Source organism: Drosophila persimilis, unplaced genomic scaffold (assembly GCF_003286085.1).
Source record: "Drosophila persimilis strain 14011-0111.01,24,50 unplaced genomic scaffold, DperRS2 tig00000124-arrow-pilon, whole genome shotgun sequence".
In the NCBI taxonomy this organism is placed as follows: Eukaryota; Metazoa; Arthropoda; class Insecta; order Diptera; family Drosophilidae; genus Drosophila; species Drosophila persimilis.
Genome location: NW_020825294.1, coordinates 14223051 through 14249044, shown reverse-complemented (window position 1 = coordinate 14249044; position 25994 = coordinate 14223051). Strand labels below are relative to the sequence as shown.

General features: G+C 41.6%; 1 protein-coding gene across 2 annotated transcripts in view; it reads left to right on the top strand.

The window, feature by feature from the left end:
* The window catches only part of LOC113565372 (NPC intracellular cholesterol transporter 1), a 236790-nt gene that overhangs the window by 7423 nt on the left and 203373 nt on the right, over positions 1 to 25994 (top strand). For both annotated transcript variants that reach the window (XM_026987126.1, XM_026987127.1), the window contains exon 2: positions 10282 to 10401. In XM_026987126.1, the coding sequence (XP_026842927.1) occupies positions 10282 to 10401 (120 nt within the window). The remainder of the gene's footprint in view (positions 1 to 10281; positions 10402 to 25994) is intronic.

Genomic DNA, 25994 nt, shown 5'->3' with positions numbered 1-25994 from the left:
ATAACTGACGTGTCAATTTTGAACTAAAAGACGTCTTCGTGTGGCAGCCACGATATTTCTAACGCCTTAGTTGATTTTGAGTCCGAGATCGTTATCGGTTTAACTGTGCTCTCGGATGCGGTGACCTCAGGTGAGTTCGAAAACCATTTAGTCAATTCAAACCCAGCAGTTTGAAGAACCTGAGCCACATCAGACTTAATTGTCTTTAGCTCCTCTACGCAACCAGCACCAGTCAACATGTCATCGACATAGAAGTCGGAGTCAATAACTTCAGCAGCTTTAGGGAATGAGAGTTTTGCAGACTCACTCAACCTCTTCAAACACCGAATAGCCAAAAATGGGGCTGGTCCAGTCCCATATGTTACGGTGTTGAGCTGGTATATTCTCAAGGACTCAGACAGGTCTCTTCTCCACACTATGAGCTGGTATTGTCTATCCGTATCAGCGACCTAGACTTGGCGATACATCTTCTTGACATCGGCTGTCAAGGCGTACCTGTGTAGTCTGAATCAGAGCAAGGTCGAATACAGCTCATCCTGTATCGTAGGAAAGACCATCAAGATGTCGTTCAAGGCCACCTGAGAGGACGTTTTACAAGACGCATCGAAAACAACGCGGAGCTTGGTCAACGTGCTTTCGGGCCTCAACACACACTAATGTGGAATGAAATAATGTGGAGTTTTGGGGATTGTGTTGTCTGTGGTAGACATGTGACCCAAGGAGAGGTACCCTTCCATGAACTCCAAGTACATTTTCTGTAACTCGGGGTCACGTGAACAATCTTTTTTCAAGCGATAAAAACCGCCGTTTAGCCACTTCAAAGGAGTTGCCTAAGATACTGGGATCTGATTTGAACGGCAGTTTTACTTCAAACCGACCTGAAGGCACGACCTGAGTAGTCCTTCTATAATGCTTATCACATAACTTGTGTTCAGGAGATAAAGACTTTTGAGAAGACGGCAATTCTTCCAGTGACCAAAACTTTTGTAATGTGCTGTCGATGTGTATCACTGACTCTTCTCGACAACTCAAACAATTCCTCGCTTCTTGGGTGGCAGTCACCTTTGGAGTGTATCTGCCCGACACAATCCAGCCGAGAAGCGTTTTCTGCAGAGTTGGATAGTCAGGACCTTGTCGAATCTGACCAACAGATAAAAGTTCGAAAAATGTTTCTGCACCTATCAACATATCTATCTTCTGTGGCTTGAAGAAATATGGGTCTGCAAGTGGTAAGTTCTTCGGGATTTTCAGTCACTCACGTTAAGTGTTTGATCAGGGTGATACCCCGAAATGGACCTTAAAATCCAGAAATCAACCGAAAACTCACTACCAGTAATTCGCGACTTCACCACCGTGTGTATATTTTTCTTGACTTGTGAATTGGATTCACCAATACCAAGCAAGTTGATACACGACTCCTCCCTACGGATCTGTAAGCGCTGTGCTAAGTCCTCAGTTATAAAATTGGTTTGAGACCCCGAGTCAAGCAGAGCTCGGGCCAAAACATGTTCACCATTATTTGTTCGGACGCTTACGATCGACGTAGCCAGAATAACTCTATCCATAGCTGTCGCATGGAGAGCATGCGAAGTGGAAGGTTGATTCTGATTGAAAGGAGGAGAAGAATTCTCTGGGGGTGATGGTAACGCCAGACTTTTATTCGCCACTGTGTACCTATGCAATAAGGTATGGTGTGAGCAGCCACACACTCGACACTTCTTAGCTTTGCATCGTACTACAGAGTGGCCTTGTTGCAGACAATTGATGCACAGGGATGCAGTTTTTGCGAATTCGAACCTTTGCATTACTGCCAGCCGACCAAATGGACTGCAATCTGTCATCAAATGGCCTTTCGCATTGCAGTAGCTGCATTGTTGATTTTTGGTATTCGCGGTGGAACACGCGAATGAGCTCCGATTATGCGGCTTGCTTGGCACAGCTTTCTGCTCCTGCTTTGGTTTGTCCGAATTTTCGGTCGAAAGATGCTGATGTCTGCAATTAAGCAACTTATCACAGACAGTCCAAAACGCAGCTTCTCATAATCGAGCTGTTCTTCCCATTTCTCTTTGGTCACCGGATCGACTCTGCTCAAGACGAGATGAATAATCATCGCCTATCGACAACAACGAACCATATATGGATGAGGCGGTATCGATAAGGTTCCTTAAGAACGATGCTGATTGCTGGGTCATTTTGGGAAGACTAAATAGGGCATCAATGTGATTTTTAAAGATCAGACAATCATTATCGTACACCCGTTTTAAGCTAGCCATTGCTTTCTCGTAGCTGGTCTCGGTTACTTGGAAAGCCCTAACTATTCCCAACGCTTCACCGGAGAGACACGAAAGCAAATGGTTGAACCTTTCGATAATTGGAATGCTTTCGTCATTGTAAACTAGAGTCTCAAATAAACCTATGAAGTTTTTAAAGTCCGAAAAGTTGCCGCTGAACTGCGGCAGAGCTAACTTCGGCGAGCACGAGTTGGGCCACCATAAGCTGGTACTGCCGGTTTTGTCTCAGCAGCTGTCTTCAATGCGCAAATGAGAGACATTAATTTTGCCTTTGTGACAATTGAGAGTTCTTCCAACTCGACTCCAAATTCATCGTCAATGTCTATATCTTCAATCTTCTCCTGAAGTTCGCGTGCCGTGTCAATGCTACGCATCAGCGTTTCGAGTCTGCACTCGAGCTCCGTCAATACCAGCGGAATATCCCCCGCTTCTAAACGATCCGCTAATAAACGAATGCCTTTGACACGGCAACTGCGCTTTTTCTTCAGCTCTTCAAGGGCGATATTGTTGGCTTTTGAGGTCAAATTGATTCTCAATACAAGCAACTGAAGATGAAAGGTCGTTTCTAATAATCGTATTCAATGCCGAGTCACTCAATGAAATAATGGGTAATTGTACCCAAACGAGGTAAAAAACCAATATACCCGAAAAATTTGGGGTATTGCGTCACTTAGCTCAAGTGCTTACGTATCCAGTTTGTGGTTGTACCCAACGAGCTAAAAATCAATATACCCGACCAATTTAGAGTAGAGCGTCGCTTGGCTGGCGCGTAAACGAAACCCAAACAAAAAGAGCAGCGATAAGAAATGGTGAGGAGCGAAAGCGAAACGAAAAATTCACCGCTGTAGTTCTGAAAACTGGATGTTGTTTATACGTATGCACCGACGACGATCGACGCTAAATTGATTTGCGAAGCACGACTTTGTCTTAATTGATAGTTGGATCCTACTGACACCAAACGAATATACCAGACGAAAACAGGGTAGCGCGTCACTTGGTGTTTGGTTTGGATCAAGCTCTCCAAAGAAAAAGAACAGCAATAAGCAACAGTGATGAGCGAAACGAAAAATTCACCGCTGCAGCTGCGTATTGGTATGCTTGCGTGGCCAACGACCCAACTATAAATATGTATATTTGTCACAACGAAAACGAGAAAGGGGGAAGTGGTGACAGCGATTGCAGTTAAATGAGTTACATATATGTGTTGCGTCCACGATGGTTCGGTGTATGTATATGTATTAATATATGTATGCTCAACTCTAACTACAGCATGCAAATCTAGCTCTACTATGTCATACGTATGTGCCAAGAATTGAAAGCGAGGTGCAATTGTTTCAGCACAAGACACTAATTGCGAGTTTTTTAATCTTTGCATCTTCACTCGAGCTTTCAATTTTTTGCACAGATACCTCTTTATCAGATCGGAAAATCCAGGTGCTGGATGCTCCCACTTGGCTCTCCTTTGGTATATGTATGTATGTATGTAGCTGCAGACAGGGTATTGCACGACCGACGCGGTGATTTTCAGTTTATTTGCTGTTCTCTTGCACACACGTCGCGGTCAATTTGGCAATTTAGATTTGGGCATATGTACATACATATGTCCATACATACATATTTAGGTTGATAAATATTATTTATTTTTCACTCGTGTCACTGTCACTTTTGCCTTCCACTTTTAATTAATACTTTTAATATGCGTAGTTTGCATAGTTTTTCTAAATATGAAATACCGAAAACTTTGGGTGGCTGCAAATTAATGTATTTTACGACGAAAAAATTATGGTGCGTGCGTTCGTTTTCAATAGATTTTGTCGACTCCCTATATTCAAACAATTTCTTTTAAGCCTATCGTACCTACGGTGGCAAAGCGGGGCGAATTCGCCAAGAGCGAGAGACCGAGCTTTTATTGCGCTCCCGCTTTACCCCAGCCTAACTTATACTAGACTTAATCAAATTCGATCCTAATCTTATTCTAATACAAATTATAAGCCAAATGGCGCTACAGTTATTGTTATCATTATAAAAACTAGGAATTGGATTAACCCCACCTTTTGTAATAAATATAGATCTAACAAAATTCTATTAAACCGACTAAAAACCTGGGGAACATTTGTTTTCGGGTTTGCGACAGCGAAATCTCAGCAAAGTGGCCTATAGGAACGGCTACCCATCCAGCCGCTCCAACTATATATAACTATATATAAATACGATATGAAACCATGTGGCTCCATCTAGCTGTCTCAAAAGATGAACCGAGAATTGTCGAGCTTGACCTAAAAGGCAACGAAGCTTGCAATCGACCGGAGGGTAATCGTGTGATGGTGTCAATAAAGGATTTTACACGCATCATTTCTTCGGGGTAAAAATTTCATAAGATGCATTTGGAACATTTTCTAACACCCAGAAAAATTTGAGCAAGCTGTCGAGCCGGCAGGCTTCTTTAACTGTGCTCACCATAGAGCAAGTTAATGTAGCTGGAGGGCCTTTGGACTTGCAACGTCCAGACACCATAGACTTGACCATTACTTTAAATATCGAAAAGGTGTCTCCACCTAATAACAAATTAATTTCTAGTTACTTATTTGGAGAGTTCTCAGTACCAGGTATGTAGGAGGAACAGCCTGTTCTGGGTGGCGAGTAAATTGATTTAATGATCACAAAACCACCATTTCAATTGGGTGTATACGAGAGCAGATTCCCAATACCTCACAAGCTAATATCCTTCGAGTTATCTTTAGCTGTAAACTTTTTGGCAATTCATCCTGATAAAGTTTACTTGAGATCCGGAGTCGAGCAATACTATGGCTGGCTGTGGGTAAAATAACTTGATCATTGTCGAGTGCCACTGCATGATTAGAAACTAGTGGAAACTACATTCGAAGTACTTACAGGCTAATTGTTCAACGCAGCTGGGCTTGTGAATGATAACAAAGTAAGATGCGGTTTTGAACAGACTCTGCAATGTGAAGATTTTCACTTTTAAACAATGTGCCCTTTTGCGGCAACTTTCAAACTGAAAGCGGGTTGCGACTGAAAGCTTGCATGTTTTGTAAATATTTATTTTAAAATATTAAGCAATCGTCATCATACACTTCCTTCTTGGCACTAAGGATAATTCTGCTCGTTGACTTGGTAAGCCTACTACTACTCCTGCGCTTCTTTTTCTAAGCAAGCTAATAAGATTAAACTTCTCTACATTGCTTAATGTGGGGTCGCTAATTGTAGGGATCCTTGGTGGGCTCCCCACAAGTGAATAAGAATCCGCTCCAGAAACTCCATAAAATATACGCCACACGTCGTTTTATCGTATTTGTTTTAACTTCGAGTGGTTACAGATAAGTGTCTTTTTCTTCGTTCTCAACGCACGTCTACTTGCTCCTGCAGTCAAACTCTTACTCCTCCTCCTATTGATATACCCTGGACTATCCCTAGCGATAGATCCATACTCATTAAAGATCCACTATGCAAGTAAAGTTAGGTTAAGTAAAGGTGGGATCTGGGGGAGCAATATGGCCATATCGATCTCGAGACTTTACAGGAGATGGTTTGCTGCCATCTCCCGCTGCCATCTACACGTAGCTAAGGGCATCGTTACTTGCTCCCTCTCTAATAGGAGAGGATTTGTAGTGCCTTGCCTGGCTAGCTCGTCGGCGGCATTATTCCCCGCGATGTCCCTATGTCCGGGGACCCATTTAAGAAAGAGATCTAACTTCTCTTCGATCTCGTGTAGAGACCTGCGGCAGTCGTTTACAGTCACTGAGCTCTACTATATTGAGCCTAAAGCTTTAATAGCTGCTTGGCTGTCCGAGAAGACGGACTCTAAGTGCGTGTCTAGAAGTAGTTTGGAGACGATAGGAATGGCCTCCTTGATGGCCACAACCTCCGCTTGGAACACACTACAGACTCCGCCTCCCACGCGGCCGTCTAACTTTGAGCCATCAGTGTAGAGGTGGACATTTGCAGGTCCTGGTTCGCCCATCTACCAGTCCTCCCTAGGTGGGATTGATACCTAGAAAGGCGTCGAGAGGTGATCACTGGGGATACAATAATCTGTCCTCTCCGATAATTGCGGGAGTCTGGTCAGGATTCCCGAGTGCTCAACCGCGGACGCGGTCCATTTATGCTCTTGCTTCGGCAGAACATATACTAAAATTGGAACGATACAGAGAAGCTCTACATAGCTCTACTGAGTCTGTTCAGACAAGTTCATTAGGGCTGGCCACCAGACTACCACTCCATAGAGCATGATTGTATGGAGGGCCACTGTGGCCTTCTTTACTCTACCCTCTATGCTCAGTATCCAATCGAGCTTTCTGTCGAGGTTTAGGCCAACATACTTGGCATTGTTGCTAAAGGCTAGCGCTTCCCCATAGAGTTTTGGGGGAGTCAGTACCGGGACTTTGTACTTCTTAGTGAAGAGCAGAAGTTCCGTTTTAGACGGGTTGACTCCCAACCCGCATTTGTCTGCCCATCTCGACATCTTCGTGAGAGTACTTGTCATGCACTCACACAACGTCTGCGAAAATTGACCGGAGAATGTTATGGCAACATCGTCCGCATACGCCACAACGCGTCAGCCACCCCCCTCTATCTCCCGCAGCAGTTCGTTGACTGGCGCGTTCCATAGGAGGGCCGAGAGGACTCCGCCCTGCAGTGTGCCTCTGCTGACAAATCTGGTGGACGTTGACGTCCCCAGTGATGCCTCAACCGTCCTGCATTGTAGCATCTGATCGATAAGGCTCACCGTCCTGAAGTCATCCCCTAGGTCCGTCAGTGCGCCAGTGATGGCGGTCGGAAGGATGTTATTAAAGGCGCCTTCTATGTCGAGGAAGGCTACTAAGTTGTACTCCTTAAAGTTAAGGGACGCTTCGATGATCGATGTGATTGATTGTGGGGCCGTTTCGGTAGATCTTCCCTTCCGATAGGCATGCTGGGAGTCTGAGATCAGACTGTGCGGAATACACGCCGTGAAATGCAGCCCCAGGAGCCGTTCCATCGCCTTCAGAAGCAAAGACGATAGACTAATGGGTCTGAAATCTTTTGGGGCAGTGCGGGAGGACTTGCCTGCCTTGGGAATGAAAACGACTTTGTTCTGAAGCAAGGTTTCAGGGATGCACCCGTGGGAGAAGATTCCCTCGTAAATTATTTTGAGCCAATGAATGGCTTTATGTACCGCGTGAATCAGTTGGGCAGGGAAAATGCCGTCTGGCCCCGCGGACTTGTAAGGTTTAAAGCTTCTGATCGCCCAGGAAATGTTCTCCTGGTTTAGCAGGATCAGGATGGCATTTAAGACGACAGACGGAGGCTCGAAGTAGTTGGGTCTGTTTTCATCGCATTTCAGGGAAGTAATACTTAATTAAGGAGAAAATTTGGCGACTCATTGCTGGACGTAGTCCAAGACTGGTTGGCGTTCTTCAAGTAGCACACGGTGGGAGTAGTCTTCAACAGAACTCTGCGCAGGCGCGAAAGCTCTGAGTTGTTCCCGATTTCGCTACAGAACTTATACCAAGACCAGGGCTCCAAGGGTCGTGACCCATGTACGTGGGGCAGATCCTCAGTTGGCGCTCCTGGCCTTCGAGGCTCCCGGCTGTTTGGTCTTCATTGCTGAAATTTGGGTGAAAGAATAAGTGCAAATCTTTTTTTTTGCAAGGATGCTGCTGACTACGACCTTTTTGTAGCCATAGTCAAAAATACCTTCCTTATCGCTGAGAAGCCTCACTGGCTTCGCCGAGACGCATGCTCTGGCCCTCGGTTGGCTGGAGATTTAAGGGCTCCTATTTAAGGGCTTCCAGCTTGTCTCCTGGGTAGACCTCTTTGAGCGACGCGATCGCCTTTATATAGAGGGCCGCCGAGCGAGCATGGCTTTCACTCTGCCACCCGGCGTCCTCACATTTGGGCGGTGGTCCTCCGTTCTCCAACTTCTGAAGGAAGCGGTCATGGAGCTCGTTTTCTACGAGGTGCCATTTGTCCCGAGGAACCTGTCGGCTTTGGAGCAACTGTATAGGACTCCCATGTGGGTTTTTTCTTTCGCAATCTCGGCAATCGAACGATTGCTCTGGGTTTTCGTCCTTTTGGCCTGTTGAACTTGCTGGTGGTGCCTTCCGACGAGCATTGTCGCTTGCTGGCGACTTGGCTGCGCCCTTGGCTGCTTTGGCTGGCTGGTAGTCTGACAGAGCTGTTTTGGCCCATCACCGCGCTTCAGACGGCAGACGTCAGGAACACCGTGTCATCGTTGCCCAAGATGAATGCCGCACGTCTCTTGTCCTGAAACTTGGGCCTGTCTTTCGAGGCAGAAGCGTCACCTACCTGGGTTGTCAAGGGTTTCCCGGTCTCAGGGCGTCTACCAGCCGCCATATCGCTATGCAAGGCAGCCACCATGGTAACTGGGTCGCCCTTGCGGCCCCCCGACGTGGATTGGCCCGCCTGGCTTTTCGGACCCCTCCTCGCAGCGCTTGAAGCCTCGAGACGGTGGACCTAGTCTCCTCCCGTCGCTTTGGGCACTGGTTTGGCATAGCCCGCTTGTCCCGGGAAGCCTTATTTGAAACTGGAGGTCGACAAGTATCCAGAGTCCGGATATTAGCTACCGAGCACCGCCTCGGACATGCATCCTTAGGCATAGTATGACATTTATTAAATATTTTATTCGCAGGCCGTGGGTTTTATGTGTTATTATTTATGTTATATTGGTTCGGGTAGTTAATTGTTGAGTATTTGGGCACTTTACTTTTCCTGTTGCACTTGTTGAGGGTTGTTTGTACAACGATGTTCGTTTATTTGATTCACACGGGGAAAAAAATGTTGTGCAGATTCAACATCAAAATATAAGTGATTTTATTCTCCAGCGCCACCCTCTTCTTGTATAAGCTTCGTTCGTTAACAGCGTGTAAGAGATGTGATATGTAAGAGAGTATAATTTTATATAAAATCATTTTATAACGTTTATAATCATTTTTCCTGAACATATATAATATAATATTCAGACGATTGCTATAAAATTGCTGACGATTCCGAAGATTGCTTTAGCAAATCGACTTTGATAATACAATTTGAAATTAGTCTGCTCCTTCTTAGATAGTTGGTTCCCGCGCGCATTTTAAATGAAAACCTTTACAAATTACTAAATGCACTTAACCATTTAATTACTTATTCCACGGGATCTGTTGGAAGCTGTCGAGCTTTTTCGGCAACTCTGTCTCCAAAATTTACAAGAAAATAATTGCTCCGTTTTTAAGGTTACAATTCGACGTTTCTTGTTTGGTATTGTTCGTGTGTTTTTTTGTTCGAGGCCGTGGCCGTGGTCTTATATTTAGGTATTAGGCGTTTTGGGCGACAAAGACTACTACAGACCGACTGCCTCGAATAGGAACGATCGACTAGCGAGAAGGCAGGGTCGAAGCAGTGGCTTATAATAAGTAATAACTTTAAATATGTAGGTGTGTGCGTGTATGCACTGAGAGTGTACATAGGCTGAGCGCGATAACAGAAAACTTTAGAGAGACGTGACTTAAGAGCTATTAACGGCTGCTGCTCCGAACAGGATCATTAGCTTGTAAAAACTTAATAGCATCACAAAGGATAAGAGATAAAAAGTGTATACCTGAAAAGAAAAAACAGCTATTAACATAACGGTAGCATCGAAAACAAATCTGGCCCATTTATTAATTTTACTGAGGTACTGTGAATATGTTTTAACATATGTACTTCTAACTAGACATAACTTCTGTGTAACATTAATTTTTGTCTGTTTGTCCTTTTTTATAAATGGTTCTCAGAATACATTCTCAACCAGAGGTATGTAATTGTACAAACAACCTTAAAGCATTTATATTCTTGATCAGTAGTGAAGTCGAGTCGAAATACACATGTCCGTCTGCTCGATAATTTTACGATATTCTGTGATATCGGAGAAAATAAAGTTTGTTAAGTACAGTATAAATATATTATAAATAAATCGTAAAATTGGCTAACATCCCAATTTCATTTACAGATATGCGATTTGAGTTTTATAAAAAGGATGTGTTCATCAATCCCCCGCAGCAGTTGTGCACTTGGAGTCCGGACCCTCTTTATTGCGGCACTCCTTAGTGTTTTCCAATTATCAAAACAGGTACGTAACCAGTTCCTGTTTTAAAATGTAGTCATTGATTGCATAGACAGAAAGCAAAACGGAACATTGTAATGGCACCACGCACTGTTACACAAGTGTATACAAAAAACGAGGGGGAACGTTGTGAGTTGCTGCGGTCACCGCAACTCTACAGTTATACCCGATACTAAGTCAGTATGGCTCTCCTCCGGCAGACGCCGCTAATATTAAACGACATGACAAAGAATGCGTGCGAGAGAGAAAGAAAATCAGTCTGAGCGTGACGTCGGGCGCTGCGTAGCCAATGCAAATTGATTTGTTCCTTTTGGCTACAAAAATTATCTGATCTGATCCAAATTCAGCAACCGGATAGATATTGTCATTCTCTATGATTCTGCGTTTTTAGTTTTCTCGTATCGTCGAAATTGTGGATGCCACAGATTTTCGCCCTTTGTGGGGGCGGAAGTGGGCGGGGCAAAGTTTTGAAATATTTTTGGAGCAGTGACATATCACAGAAGTCTGGATCCAAAACATCGTTGCTCTAGCTCTTATAGTCTTTGAGCATTAGGCGCTGAAGGGGACGGACAGACGGACAGACGGACGGACGGACAGACAGACATGGCTCAATCGACTCGGCTATTGATGCTGATCAAGAATATATATACTTTATGGGGTCGGAAACGATTCCTTCTGGACGTTACACACATACACTTTTACCACAAGTATAATATACCCCAATACTCATTTTGAGTATCGGGTATAAAAAAATTTAAGCAAAAAACAGTTTGATTTTCTATATGATTTTTAATATTAATAATAATAATAATTATTAAGCTTAAAAGTCGTCTCTCCAGCTCAATTCGATGCTATTTGTTGGCTCAGAGGGCCCCAATAAATCTCCCTAATCAAAATCAGTCAAATGTGACATCCTCATCTTTCCGTGCTTTCAGGCTTACGCAGTAAGCTCAACCTTCTCTTCCCGGATAGTGTCGCAATTTCATTCCACGTTATTTTGTTTACCTAGACCGAAGCCGGACATCCTTCGTTCCAAAGTTTTTGCAACTTTTATAAATGACCGTTTCTATCGACGTTGTTCCGACTACAGAACTTTACGTCGGGACATTTCACAGTCCATGTTCGACAATAACTGGAATTTCTGTGTAAGACTGATTCTTCGTAGTTTTTCCACCTTCATTATATGCTTGTATATTCCGCTGTTTTAGGAAATCTTATTATACGAGCAGCACCTGTCCGCTATAAAAACTTTGTTAATTTCGCTATCAGATAAAGCTCATATAATAGTTAAGTTAGTTAGTGAGTTAAATTTGCCAGGTACTAGTCAACGGTAAAATAGTCTAGTAACCTAGTGCTCATGTCACGACATGATTTTATTGACGGTTTGCTTGACCTGTCACTGTCTCACGTCAACCCTTTGAAAACCTTGGGTCGATTGCTTGATCTATGCTAACCCGAGCTATTCCGCTCAGTATAACTGATGACGTCTACAATCCTACTTTCGAAGTGAAGCTCGATATAGGACCGACTGAATTGGATCGGTCGGGTAGTCTATCTAAACGTGTTCGCTGCTGTCGTATAGCCGAGTTTGCGAAGGTTCATAACTACATTAGGGATTTTGATTGGTTATAAAAGGCACAAACATTTTTTATAATGCACTTGGCACATTTTTTGATCACTGTGTCCCGCTTTCTTGTTTGATTAGATCTGAAAAACTTTGGTTTACCAAAGAGTTATCTAGGCTAAAAACTACTATATATCGTTGTCCCTTCCGTTTTGTTGATAGAATTATTCCTAGCATAAACCGTTTAGGCTCGGATTAGAATTCTTTTTACCATATTACAATATATATACTACTAATTACCTCGTCCTAAATTACTTATTCTAGCATTGTGGTAATTGGTATAAATATTTGTATTTTGAATGCATGCTTAGCTCTTTTGAAAATTTCGTTATAATTATCGTTGAATATTAGATTAATATCTATCTTTCCTGTAAATAAGAGACCGGTTCCTTTATACGCGTTATGCGACAGCGCCCCTCGGTTGATTAGAAAGGAGGAGGGCTGCGTCTCGTCTGGGATCCGCTCGTAATAGGCTTCGGTTTAGTGTCGCATGGGCCACTTACACCTAGCGACAAAAAAAAAGCACTCTGAAATTTTATATATTTTCGACTTATCTAGCCTGGGGTTTCCCTAAATGTTATTCGATTCGTCTAAATTTTTTTTGTGTCAATAAATCAACTTCTTACAAAAGTATATACTACATTTTTGTATGTCATATTCATATTATTAAAAACAAATAATTTTCCAAATAACACTTTTTTCAACGGTTATTTTATAATTTGACCAAACAAAGGACAAAAAATGCAGTAAAATTATAATAACTTAGAAACATTAGAAATATTAGAAATTAATTAATATTTTGTGGTACCCCTTGGTTTTTATTACACATTTTAACCTATTGGGCATCGAATCGTAAAAAGCCTTCAGATATACATCAGTTATATCCTCCCACCAAAATTCTTCTATAACTTCCGCTACCTCAATCATTCCGCCTTCAAAAGTTGAATCTGTCGTTGAAAATAGTCCCAACTAGTTGAATACATTTTTAAAAATAACAAAACGTAAAAGAATGACTTATTTATCACTTATCAAGTTTTGGAATAGCTTTCTCCTCTTCTACTGCGAACTTTGCGCGAAGCATAGGGTCTAATGAGATTTAATTTGGACTTGTCCGAGAAAATGATTCGAGACTACTCAGATTCACCCCAATTGGTCTTTACACCAATTCAAGCGAGCTTTCTTCATTCGACTATACAGGGAAGGGAATTCTATTGGGGCTTACAATTTTTATACCCGATACTCAAAATGAGTATTGGGGTATATTAGATTTGTGGTGAAAATGGATGTGTGTAACGTCCAGAAGGAATCGTTTTCCGACCCCATAAAGTATATATATTCTTGATCAGCATCAATAGCCGAGTCGATTGAGCCCTGTCTGTCTTTCTGTCTGTCCGTCCGTCCGTCCCTATCAGAACCATACTGACTAAGTATCGGGTATAAATGTAGATTCGCGGTCTCCGCAGCAACTCACAACGTTGTTGTGTTATATTTAGTATTAAATTTTTTTCTTATATATATATTAGCCTTTTTTCTGTTACCTATCCATTGTTTTATGTTTTTGATACACCAAACATCTTGATACGGGTTACGGTATACTTGAAAACCTTCTACATCTTTTAACAAAAAATCTGTAATTTTTTAAATATTTTTCGATTACATAGAGGTCTTTGTTTTTTGGGGATTAATTTTTTAGATACTGCCACTGTGCAATCACAATTTTTAGCCATCACATAGTCTCCTTCCTTGTACTCCTTAGGTTTCTTTAAGCCCTTGTCATATTGCTTATTTTGAACTCTTGAGCTATTTTTCGCCGCTTTATCTCTTAATTCTGTTAAATCTTTGTTTTCTTGTACTTAATTTAACTCTTCTAGTTTTTCTTTAAATTCGTCTACAACTTTTCCTCTCTGTTCTTTGTCAAGTAAATGTTTACAAGGCACTTGCTTTGTGCTCCTGTGCTGTGTGTTCTTTATAGCATGTTCTACTCTGTCTATCACTGCATCCCAATGTATACCCTTTTCTGGTTCTCCTAATTTCGCTATCATTGACCGAAAGCTTCTATTGACTCTTTCCACCTGACCATTTGCTTGAGGCGATCCTATAGCAATTTTAATGTGTTTGTTAGTCTCTGTCATGAACTCGTCGCATTCGTTTGAAGCAACTCCCTCGATCTGAAAATAATGCATTTGGGTTTGCTGTATGACTTTAGAGCAGTCTTTTAACGAAACGTGAACTCTCGTGTAATCATTGCTCTTATTGTTGAGTCTTGAACCGTTTTCTTTATAAATATATGCGAAACCTGCGTAATGCGTAAATAATGGCCATTGTTTCCAGCTCAAAGCTGTGATATTTTGATTCCGCTTCAGTTGTTCGCTCAGAAAAATAAAAAATTGGATGCAGTTTTCCGTCGTCTTTCTTTTGAAGTAACAGTGCCTCGAAGCCAAAAGCGCTTGCATCACAGTGCATTTCTACATAAATCGTCTACAGTTTGTCGTCGCAACTAGAACTTGAACCAGTTGGACTGCGGAGTTGGTATCCTACGGTTCGCAAAGGAGGATCTAAAGACACGGCGACAGCCTCTGATGATTGCGATGGGAAATGAGTGACAGGCAGTTGGGGTACTATTTCTGATACAGAAGTTTATGAAACAAATGCATATCCTTATATAGCTAGCAGTGGTACTCTTATTGTATGGGAAGGAACGCAGATGTTTCTTGTGAGTGTTTTTATACCCGATACTCAAAATGAGTATTTGGGTATATTAGATTTCTGGTAAAAGTGTATGTGTGTAACGTCCAGAAGGAATCGTTTCCGACCCCATAAAGTATATATATTCTTGATCAGCATCAATAGCCGAGTCGATTGAGCCATGTCTGTCTGTCCGTCTGTCCGTCCCCTTCAGCGCCTAGTGCTCAAAGACTATAAGAGCTAGAGCAACGATGTTTTGGATTCAGACTTCTGTGATATGTCACTGCTACAAGAATATTTCAAAACTTTGCCCCGCCCACTTCCGCCCCCACAAAGGGCGAAAATCTGAGGCATCCACAATTTCTGAAAACTGAAAACATAGAATGGTAGAGGACGACTATATGTTATAGAGTGTAAAATCTGACCCAGATCTTATAATTATTAGAGCCATAATCAAGAAAACAATTTCATTCTTTCTCGCTCTGTCTCTCTCTAACACACAGGTTTCATGGTTTTGCCAATTGCAAAATATGAGTTCAAGGATTTCAGAACCTATAAGAGCCAGAGCAACCAAATTTGGTATCCCAAATTTGACCCTTTTGTGTCAAAATTTCGCCCCACCCCCTTCCGCCCCCACAAAGGACGAAAATCTGTTGCATCCACAATATTGCAGATTCGAGAAAACTAAAAACGCAGAATCACAGATAATGACCATATCTATCAAAAGGAACAAATCAATTTGCACTGGCTACGCAGCGCCCGACGTCACGCTCAGACTGATTTTCTGTCTCTCTCGCACGCACTCTTTGTCGTGTCGTTTAATTTTAGCGGCGTCTGCCGGAGGAGAGCCATACTGACTTAGTATCGGGTATAACTGTAGAGTTGCGGTATCCGCAGCAACTCACAACGTTCCCCCTCGTTTTTTAGATAGGGTGCACTTACTCTGTGCGGGTGTTACATTTCAGGGTGGGATAGTTGTCCTTAATCAAAGTCTTGTAATGTTGGTATGATCGATTAAATTTTTAGTAACTGCTTCACTACCTATTTGCTAACAGCTTTATTAATAATTTCACTATCATCGTTACTAACGGTATAACTAACAATTTTATCAATCTCTTTACTACGGTATCACTAGCAATTTCATCAATCTCTTTACTAATTGCGTCACTAACAATTGCATCAATCACTTTACTAACTGTTTCACTAACAATGTCATCAGCTTCTGTTTTTTTGACTATTTTACTGGCGTTTTCACAAAACGTTTCATTTTTTTCTATACTCATACGTTTACCCATTGTTTTAATTTGCATTTTATTACTTACAATCGGTATTGCTGAATAATTACATAATTGATTACTACCTTGCTCAGTTGTAGCGTCTAACGTAACCATTTTCAAAGTGTTTAGGTCCAAATTTAACTCGCATGCATTCATAAAACTACTGCCAAGAACCAAGACTCATAGACTCGTTCGATATCACGTTCAACTGAAAAAAAACATTCTATGTTATTCCACCTTTCAAAACATAAAATAAAATGTTTCCAAATGTTTTCAATTGGCTTCGATTCAGTCCAAAATATGACACAGGAACTGGCTCCAAGATGGTTTTCGTAGTGATTAAACTATTCGTAACGAACAATATTGGACTCCCAGAGTCTATGAGGCATGCTGCACTTAATGGTGTTGCAATATTATTGCATAAGAAAATCTTACAGTATCTTACATAATTGTTGTTGATTAGGCTTTTTCTCTCAGTGCATTGTCCGACTAGGTGGCTACATGCCCGATATGCGTAGCATGATCCAGGCACCCTTTTTGGATTGAAGCAGTCCTTGTCGAAATGACGTCGTGAGTTGTAGTTGGCGCAACATGGGGTTAAATGTTAGCTGCAGTATCTGCCGAGACTTGCGGTTGTGTGGCATACGGCTTCCGCTGCGGAAGACGGATTTGCGAGAATGCACGTAGAATTTCCTTCGTATCCGAGAACCACTGAATGCAAGCCTGATCTCGTGAGCCCGAAGCCGGAGTTCCATCGATTATCTTTTCCTTCAACTCCTCTGTGTTTATGTTGATGTTTCTAGCCAGCACAATTATACCCTATAAAGTATATATATTCTTGGTCATCAGTAGCCGACTCGATTGAGCCCTGTCTGTCTGTCCGTCCCTATCAGCGCCTAGTGCTCAAAGACTACAAGAGCTAGAGCAACGGCATTTTATATACGGACTTTTGTGATATGTCACTGTTACAAATATATTTCAAAACTTTGCCAACTTCCGTCCCCACAAAGGGCGAAAATCTGTGGCATCCCCAATTTCAAAGATACGCGAAAACAGAAAACGCAGAATCGTAGATGTTGACCATATCTTCTAGAATGCATCTTAACCAGATCGTATAATTATAATAGCCAGAATCAAGAAAACAATTTCATTCTTTCTCGCTCTGTCTCTCTCTAGCACACAGGTTTTTTTTTTCTAATATTTGGACATTGACATGCAATGACTGCATCTTTCAAGAGGCGATGCAGTTACTGCACCGTCAAGTGGCCCGTGTGACACCAGCAGAAGGCTGTTACGGATCCCAGGCAAAACACAGCCCTCCTCCCGCCCAACCGACCGAGGCGCGCTGCCGCATGACGCGCGGACCGTAGCCGAACCAAACGCGAACATGCAAGAAAGATAGCTATTAGACTAACATTCGAGGAAAATTAGCACTAAACTTACTAAGAAACTAAGCATGCAATCAAAATACAAATACCACTACAGTTACTAATTAATAGAAAGGTGTGTAAGGATTAATAATTTAATAAGAGGAAGAGAATTAGTGTTGGATATTATATGGTAGAGGGAATTATAATCCGAGCATAAGACCCTAAACGGTTCATGTAAGGAATAATTCGATCTACAAAGTGGAAGGAACAATGGTATAAAATTTCTAGTCAGTCTAATAGGAGGTTTCATGGTCGGTTTGACCTATTGCAAAATATGAGTTCAAGGATCTCAGAGACTTTAAAAGCTAGAGCAACCAAATTTGGTATCCACACTCCTGTGATATCGGACCTTGACAAGTTTGTTTCAAAATTTTGCCACATCCCCTTCCGCCCCCGAAAAGGACGAAAATCTGGGGCATCCACAAATCTCAGTGACTATTAAGGCTGGAGTAACCCAATTTGGTATCCACACTCCCGATAGCTCCTGTTAGATCTTACTATAACACGTGTATATCAAAATTTCGTCCCACCATCTTCCCCCCCACAAAGGACGAAAATCTGTGGCATACACAATATTAAAGATACGAGAAAACTAAGAACGCACAATAATAGAAAATGATCATGTCTACCAGATTGCCGAATACGAGGAAACTAAAAACGAACAATAATAGAAAATTATCATGTCTACCAGATTGCCGAATCTGGATCAGACTTATCATTTCTGAAGAATAATTGCTTGCCGATATATATTTTTTCTTTGCAGTTTAAAATATTCAAAATAACAATCTTTTGATAGTGTCAATATACACCCCAATTATTTCTGCAGTAATTTCGTTATTCTCAAACAATGTCCGTGATGAGTTGATATCGCTTTTGTTTCCAAATCCTTGCCTGGGGCAGTAAACCTTTAGAGATAGCTTGTCTACGGCGCACAGTGGCGATTTCGACGAAAAGAGGTGGCAAAAGTCGGAGAAATTTTTTAGCGCTTTGGATACAATGAATATACGCATTTAATAGAGAATTTTCCAGAGCTTTCAAAAATCAAACCCTCAAAATTCATACTTTTAGTTTAGAAGATATGAGCACTCAAAGTTGAAAATTGTTTCAGTGCGCACAATTTACTTACTTGAGAAAAACGAAATTACTGCAGAAATAAATGGGGTGGATAATGACATCAAAAGCTTAGGTGTCATTTTGAATATTTTAAGCTGCAAAGAAAAAATAAATACCCGCTAATTTGGTGAATATGCCTCGAAGACTGCAGAGCTGTTACTGGAAAAATATCCTGAAAAGAAGGTAACTCCCATGCTTCATAAAATTCTGGCACATAGTCAAATTTTAATTGAACATCAGAGCCTACCAATTGGAGAGATGTCAGTGGAAGCCCAGGAAACAAGAAACAAAGAATACAAAAAATACATGAATATGAATACGTGCAAGACATCACGAATTAAGCAAAACCAAGACCTTTTCAACATGTTGGCAGCCTCTTCAGATCCATATATTTCATCCATTAGATATGTGAGATCACAAATTAAATCGGCAATTCTTCAGAAATGATAAGTTTATTAGATATTCCTCCCACTAAACAGGAAGTGGAGGGCTATTTTACAGAAACAACAAAATTAAACCAACTTTCAGATTAAAAAAAAAATTTAACTTAATATTTATTATTAGGTTTATTTGAAAATTAAATAAAAAATAATATTTTATAGTAAAAAACAACATTATTTTCGATAAAAACAAAAATACAAATTGAGCATTGTACATTGGAAAATATGCACCGGCAACAAAGTTCTACTTTAACCCATTATTGTGAAGCTTTTAGACACTGTAGCACAATGTACTTAAGCAGATACAATTTTGAAAGATTTTTCTTTCAAATGCAGTTTGTTTCATGAAGTTATCTCTATTTGTTCAGAAGTTATTAATTTAGCAAGCTAAAACGGCGAAATTCGCCACTGTGCGGCGTGCTGTTGTCAAAAGATTCTTCGGATTCTCGCGGAATAGTATGTGCAAGTTTTAAAATGATCTCCATACATCTAATTCTTGCATGTAATGAGCAAATTTCATATTCTAAATTTTCATCTTCAATTATGGAATCATCTAAATTTTGAAATTCCGTCTGTGTGTTTTTGCAAAATAAGCATTTCAAGGTCGAATTGGTATTTGTAAGTTTGTTAAGAACTTTTCCATCAATCATAGTAAGGAAAAATTCAAAATTTACACTATTGTTTTTTTCTTCGTTGATTTTATGTGCAACCGGTCTTATATTGAAATCTGATCCTTAACATCACTTACAGTGGACATTAGTTCCGAAGATTCCTTGGCGTATTTGAATAATATAGGGCAGCAATAATGAGCAGACGAAGGATCGAGAATTTTTCCCATACCCCGATGTATCCGACCTAAGCCTCAGGGGTACAAGAGGTGCAGAGATATGAGATATTTAGTTGACAGTGCCTTCGATAAATGATCCATACCTATATGACATGTTGCATCTACAAGTTTTCGCTTTCTAGTATAATCTGAACACCTATCTAGGGTTCAGGGTTTGTTGTTTTTCCTATTGCTCGTTCTGTGGACGTGGAGGGCCCATCATATAGCAAGCTGTTTCTAATGAGCCAGCTTGCGTATTTGCTATTCACCAAATCAGGCTTACGGTGTAAGATCACCTATTTTTTTTTTAATATTAATTTTTAATTATCTCGAATAACTTTGTATTATTCATAGCCATTTTAACGAAAATAAGATTCTTGAATTATATATAAAAATTGTATTCACTGATGTTGGTTTATACGCAACTGAATCCTTTAAAAGACAAAATATACTATAGAGTGGCGCCACCACCGTTTGACATAATAACGAGGGAGAAAGTTGTGAGTTGCTGCTGCGACCGCAACTCTACTATTATACCCGATACTTAGACTCTCTCCCGGCAGACGATGCGTACATTGAGAGCGACAGAAAATCAGTCTGAACGTGTCGTCGGGCACTGCGTAGTGACCGAAAATTGATTTGTTACTTTTGGCTATAATAATAATCCGATCTGATCTAAATTCGGCAATCTGGTCAATATTGTCATTCTCTATGATTGTGCGTTAAATTTCCCATATCTTCAAAATTGTTGATGCCACAGATTTTCGTCCTTTGAGGGGCGATCTAACAGGAGTGCGGATACCAAATCTGATTGCTCTAGCTTTATTAGTCTCTGAGATCTGTGGATGCTACAGGTTTTCGTCCTTTGCTGGAGCGTGGAGTGTGGATTCCAAATTTGGTTGCTCTAGCTCTTATAGTCTCTGAGATCGGGGCGCTGACTTTTTGCAATGGGCAAAGCCGACAATGAAACGTGTTTGGTAAAGAGAGACAGAGCGAGAAAAAATAAAATTGTTTTCAGTTCTGGCAATAATAATGATACGATCTTGTTCTCGTATCTTTAAAATTGCGGATGCCACAGATTTTCTTTTTTTATAGGGGTGGAAGAGGGCGGGGCGAAGTTTTGAAATACACTTGTAGCAGTGACATATCACAGAAGTCTGGAAACAAAATGTCGTTGCTTTAGCTCTTATAGTTTTTGAGCAGTACGCGCTCATAGGGACGGATAGACGGACAGACGGCTATTGACGCTGATCAAGAATAAATATGGTGGTATTCAAGATTCCTTCTGGGCGTTTCACACATCCACTTTCACCATAACAGCAACGTCGAGCAAAACGTTCTCTTTCGCTCTTTTCGTTTTCCTCTGTATATGCACACAGCAATATAACCAACAGCAACATAACCGAATTTCGCAACAACTTTTTGTTTTTTGGTAAAATTACTGTAATTTCACGACTGTCCGACTGCACAACATTACATATTTTTTGTTGAAATTACAATAAAATTGCACCATCCAATTTTGACGGCCGAGATTGTTCTGCTATTCATAAATTCCGCGCATTCACGTCTGGGCGAGCCCCCAAATGTAAGAATTTAAATTAATATAACGTTATTAATATTTAGTTTCAGTTTTATAATAGTTCTGTGATAGTTTTTAATTGCTTGACTACGACTTTAGCGACGGACAACGGATGAGACGACTTATTAAAACGCCAGCTAACAACTGGGTTATGGGAGTGCCCTTTCGGACACTTGACGGCTCTCTCGCTCTCGTACTTCGCTCTCTGCTCTCTCGCGATATATATTGATGATTAAATGGGGGTTTATATTTCCGGGATGCCCCTGGTGGAACTGGTAAGATATTCCTCATGTGAATAGTTTTAGCCACTGCAGTTGCTTCGTCTGGAATAGCAGCCACATTGTTAGACGGATGCCGTACGGCTCATTCAGCATTAACATTACCGTTAAATCTTCAAAATATTGAGGAACCTTCATGTAATATTTTCAGCATCGAAAATCATCATTTGGGACGAATGCACACTGGCGCATATATGTACGTGCATTAGAAGCGGAGAAAAGTTCACAGAGTCATCTAAAATTTGTTCGCTATAAATTAGCGACATTTAAGAACATTTTTCGCGTTCGTGCCTTTCAAACACAAGAGCGGAAGAAATCTTCAAGCTCAACATAGAGTTCAAAAACAAGATAACATTCGACGCGCAAGAAGCTTTACTTCTTAAAGCGTTGATTTAGATCGAGCAGCGTTTCAATACAATTGCTGTATTGAATACGAATTGCATCCTTTCATTCGCTTTCAGGGTACATCAAAAGAGAAGAATCGGAAGACTGCTTTCGAATAGCTGGACGTAGCAGAAGACGGATATGGTGGGAATTGGGCAACATCGACAGGGGGTTAAGATCAACTGAAGATGGTAAGAGCGGGAACGGAATATTGAGTGTTTCCGTGTCAACAAACAAAAACACATTTTATACCGCCAAGTATTGAAAAATTACACTTATATGAAAGGTACTTATATAAAAAGCGACGATTGCGAAAGTCGTACAGATCGCTATCTTCAAAGCAACTGCTAAAAGTTGGTGGTGAAAACGGGAATTTTACCAATGCTCTAAAAAGAAAAGAAGAAGACGCCCAACGTCGCTACATAGAGAAACTGTCACCAACCACAAAACTGGTTCCGCAGTGATGAAGATATATAAAGTACGTTTGCAGCTAATTTGCTAAATGTGTTTAGCTTAAACCTGCCACTAACACACTCACGCATTTGTGCTCGCATCGTCATTATGTGAAACTTTACAAGTACCTTCAGAGCCCATTAAATTTCGGACAACCGAAATCTTAAAAGCCCCGAAAATCACCTGCGAAAATTATCATAGCCAGCTTTTCAATGCTATTACTAGACTTAGGTACTCTCCCCAAAAATAGCAGAAGTCAATTATAGTGATTGTTGAGAAATGAGCCTCGTAGTTTTGTAGTTCAATGTTCATGTATACTACAACTGCCCTATTCATACGCTCATGAGTGTATTGCACCGCTTAGGTAACTATTTTTACGCGCATAGCTGTGTTGTTATTGCTCGTGTCCAAAACATAGCTGTAATGTTATCACACGTATAGCTAAAGCCCGCAGCTGCACACGCATACAACGATGTGTACCGTTTTGCATTGGACCGTCGCACCGCCTGATCTTTCAATTCCCTTTTGGATCGACTTCTTTTGTGGAGTGGAAGTTAGTCGAAATCTCTAGATGAACCCAACCGCACGCATAGTTTATACCGCCTCATCATTCATATACATGTCTAACATAACCACCCATATTAAATAACCAATATATGAAAAGAAATAAGCACAATATATTAAAAGATTATACAGTCCAATAATTCATAACCAGTGATGATTACTAAGCCGGTAAAAGTCATCGTCGTACAGACCAATAAGCCTGCTTACTTGTCTTTCAAAGCTTTTTAAAAAAGTCCTCCTCCTGCGCATCAGCCCATACATCCAAACCAGCAACATAGTAGAATCGCACCAGCTCGTCTTTCGAGAAAAGCATGGTTAAGCAGGTCAGCCGCATCACATCAGAAATGCGTACTGCATTTGAAGAACGGGAACTGACTGAGTCTAGCTAAGAGATCTTATGTACCAAAAAACATCCTCCTCTCTTGTCTCTTAACCGTCTTGTACGCGGCTAATATCCCTATAAATAAACAGGTAAAAACTCCCACGCTTACCGATGACACCGCGATTCTTAATCGCTCCAGATGCACCAGTAAAGACACACCATCAGATCGGCGCATACAAGGAAAAAAAAATGCAATCATATTACTTTTACTCTTTTACTACTTGTCCACTAATCGCTCGCTTTCCCTTAATCTTAGACTATAAAGTCCTCCTGAAAACTACGTGCTGAAACCTATCTAGACTTTGACTCAGAGCTATGGGGCAACGCAAGCAGAAGCAACGTGGACATTATCCAGCGAGCACAGTCCAGAATGGCACCTCCGTAATGAGAATATCCAAAGAGACTTAACCATCAAACTTTTAAAAGCTGCGATACTAAAATAAAAGGCAAAACATCAAGCTAAGCTCGGCTACCATTCTTTTGCAAGGTCGCTACTCAGAGTTTGTAGACCCAGCCGACTGCAGCGAAACGATCAGCCAGTCCAGATTTCTTATAAGCCCGTCAATAGACCGCTGGGGATCTTCCCTTTCCTGCATTGTGAGACATGGTGTCTAAAGCCGCCATGTTTGCAGAGTTATGCGAAATCGTGGTTCTAATTGCAACCTATCGTCTTTTAGTCGCTTGTATTGGTCCTGTAGACTCTTGTATACTCCTTGTCTTGAAGAAGTTGGGTTGTAGTACCAGATCTGGCCTACTCGTCTGCTATACAATTGCCCTCCTGGTGGCCTAGGACCTATATAAAGCTGATAGCAAATTGCTGAGCCATCTCGTAAAGAAATCAGTGGCAGTCTGGCACGGTGACCGACTGCAAGGAAGTGGCATTTAGCGATTTGATCGCAGCTTGGCTGTCGCTATAAATGTTTATACGAGCTGACATAACGGCAACTGAAATGAAAGCATTTCAGAGGTTCCTTGATTGATCTGACCTCCGATTAGAAGACACTACAGTGATCAGGGAGCCTGAAGAAGTACCTGGTCCGCAGTCCGGACCTGACGGCTTGAACGGATTGAAGCGGTTTCCTGCCCAGATTATGTTCCGTTTTGTGAGAATTCCATCGAGGTTACCGAGCCTTCTCTGGGGAGATGTGCCGGCTCGATGATTGTGCACCCGGAGAAATGACATTGTTATTGTTTTTGTGTTTTAGTTAGAGGTCATGGCCTCTAGGCGTTTCCCTCGAAGAGGAACGAAGAGGAAGGGTCAAAGCAGTGACCCATAAGATAAGATTACATAAGTGTGTGCGTGTTTGCACTGAGTGCGTACATAGAATGAGCGCGATAACAGAAACCTTAAGAGAGAAGTGACTTATGAGCTATTAACGGCTGGTGATCCGAACAAAGATAGTTCTGCATCTTCCGGGCATATTGGGGCTTAAGAGGGGAGTAGTTTCTCCAGGGCTGTATTATATTTGTCCCAGTTGGCTTTCCTGGGGTTGATATAGTCAGTTGGTTTTGGGCTCTCCAGAGATAGTATTGTCTCAATGTACCTGTGGTCAGAGAATCAGTGGTCCTCATGGACTTTTCAATTCTTGACCAATGTCTGACAGTGAGTGTGAGACACTACGGTGAGTACAATGAATCGTTGTCCCGATTACAAATCGTTGGATTAGAGTTAAGGATAAAGCTGAAGAGTGACTCACCCATACATTTGTGTCCGAGCTCCCCCAATAGGCCTATGTCTGATCTCTCGCTATAGCTTGCGAACGAGGTATCTTGGAGGAGCCCATTCATCCTGATCCATATAGGATGACATCAGTCTTAGGTGTATCCTTTACACCTCAAGGCACGCCACACAGGTGTCACAGTTTCTAAAGTTATGGAAGAAGAATGCAGGTACGGATTTTACCTTCGTTTTGGCCTACAATAGCTTGTACTCCTTTGTCGGTAATCCACAGATCTTGCTTCCCACTACGCAAGGCTCCTAGATTAGGACTACGCCGGCTCTGCTCGCATCCAAGCGGAGTATAAGGCCAGCAGATGCTGCTTTACAGTAGTGGCGATTGGTTTGAAGTACTATTAGGAACATCTTCAAAGTTCTCCACTACTGTAATGTCGAGAGAGACCCTCGTTCGGCACATGGACTCGAAGTCCAGCATTAGCTCCGTGTCCGAAGAGTAGCCTTCTTGGGCCGGCTCTAGCTGGTCATCGAGAGCTTCGATCTCCGAGGGAACGTCCTGCTCGACTGGGTTGTCGACAGGACGTGCCTTGGTCGCTGCGTCCGACTTGTACACCTTGATGGTGACTGAGCTGAAGTCGAAGGTCAGCTCGATTTTTGCTTCCTCTATCGGGGCTAGTGACTCTTTGTTGAGCACGAGCACAGCCTGGTTAGTCGGAAATTGCGTCGTCTCAACTTTGACTACCTTCCAGTTGCACCTGTGCAACATATTGAGGATGCGCTCTAGCCTCGGTCTCGCCCTCGGTCTATTGGGCACCCCGCTCCAGTCCATTGCGACGAGCTTCTAGTCTTCGCAGGCTATAATTGTGATATTGCGGTGGCGGGATCTTTT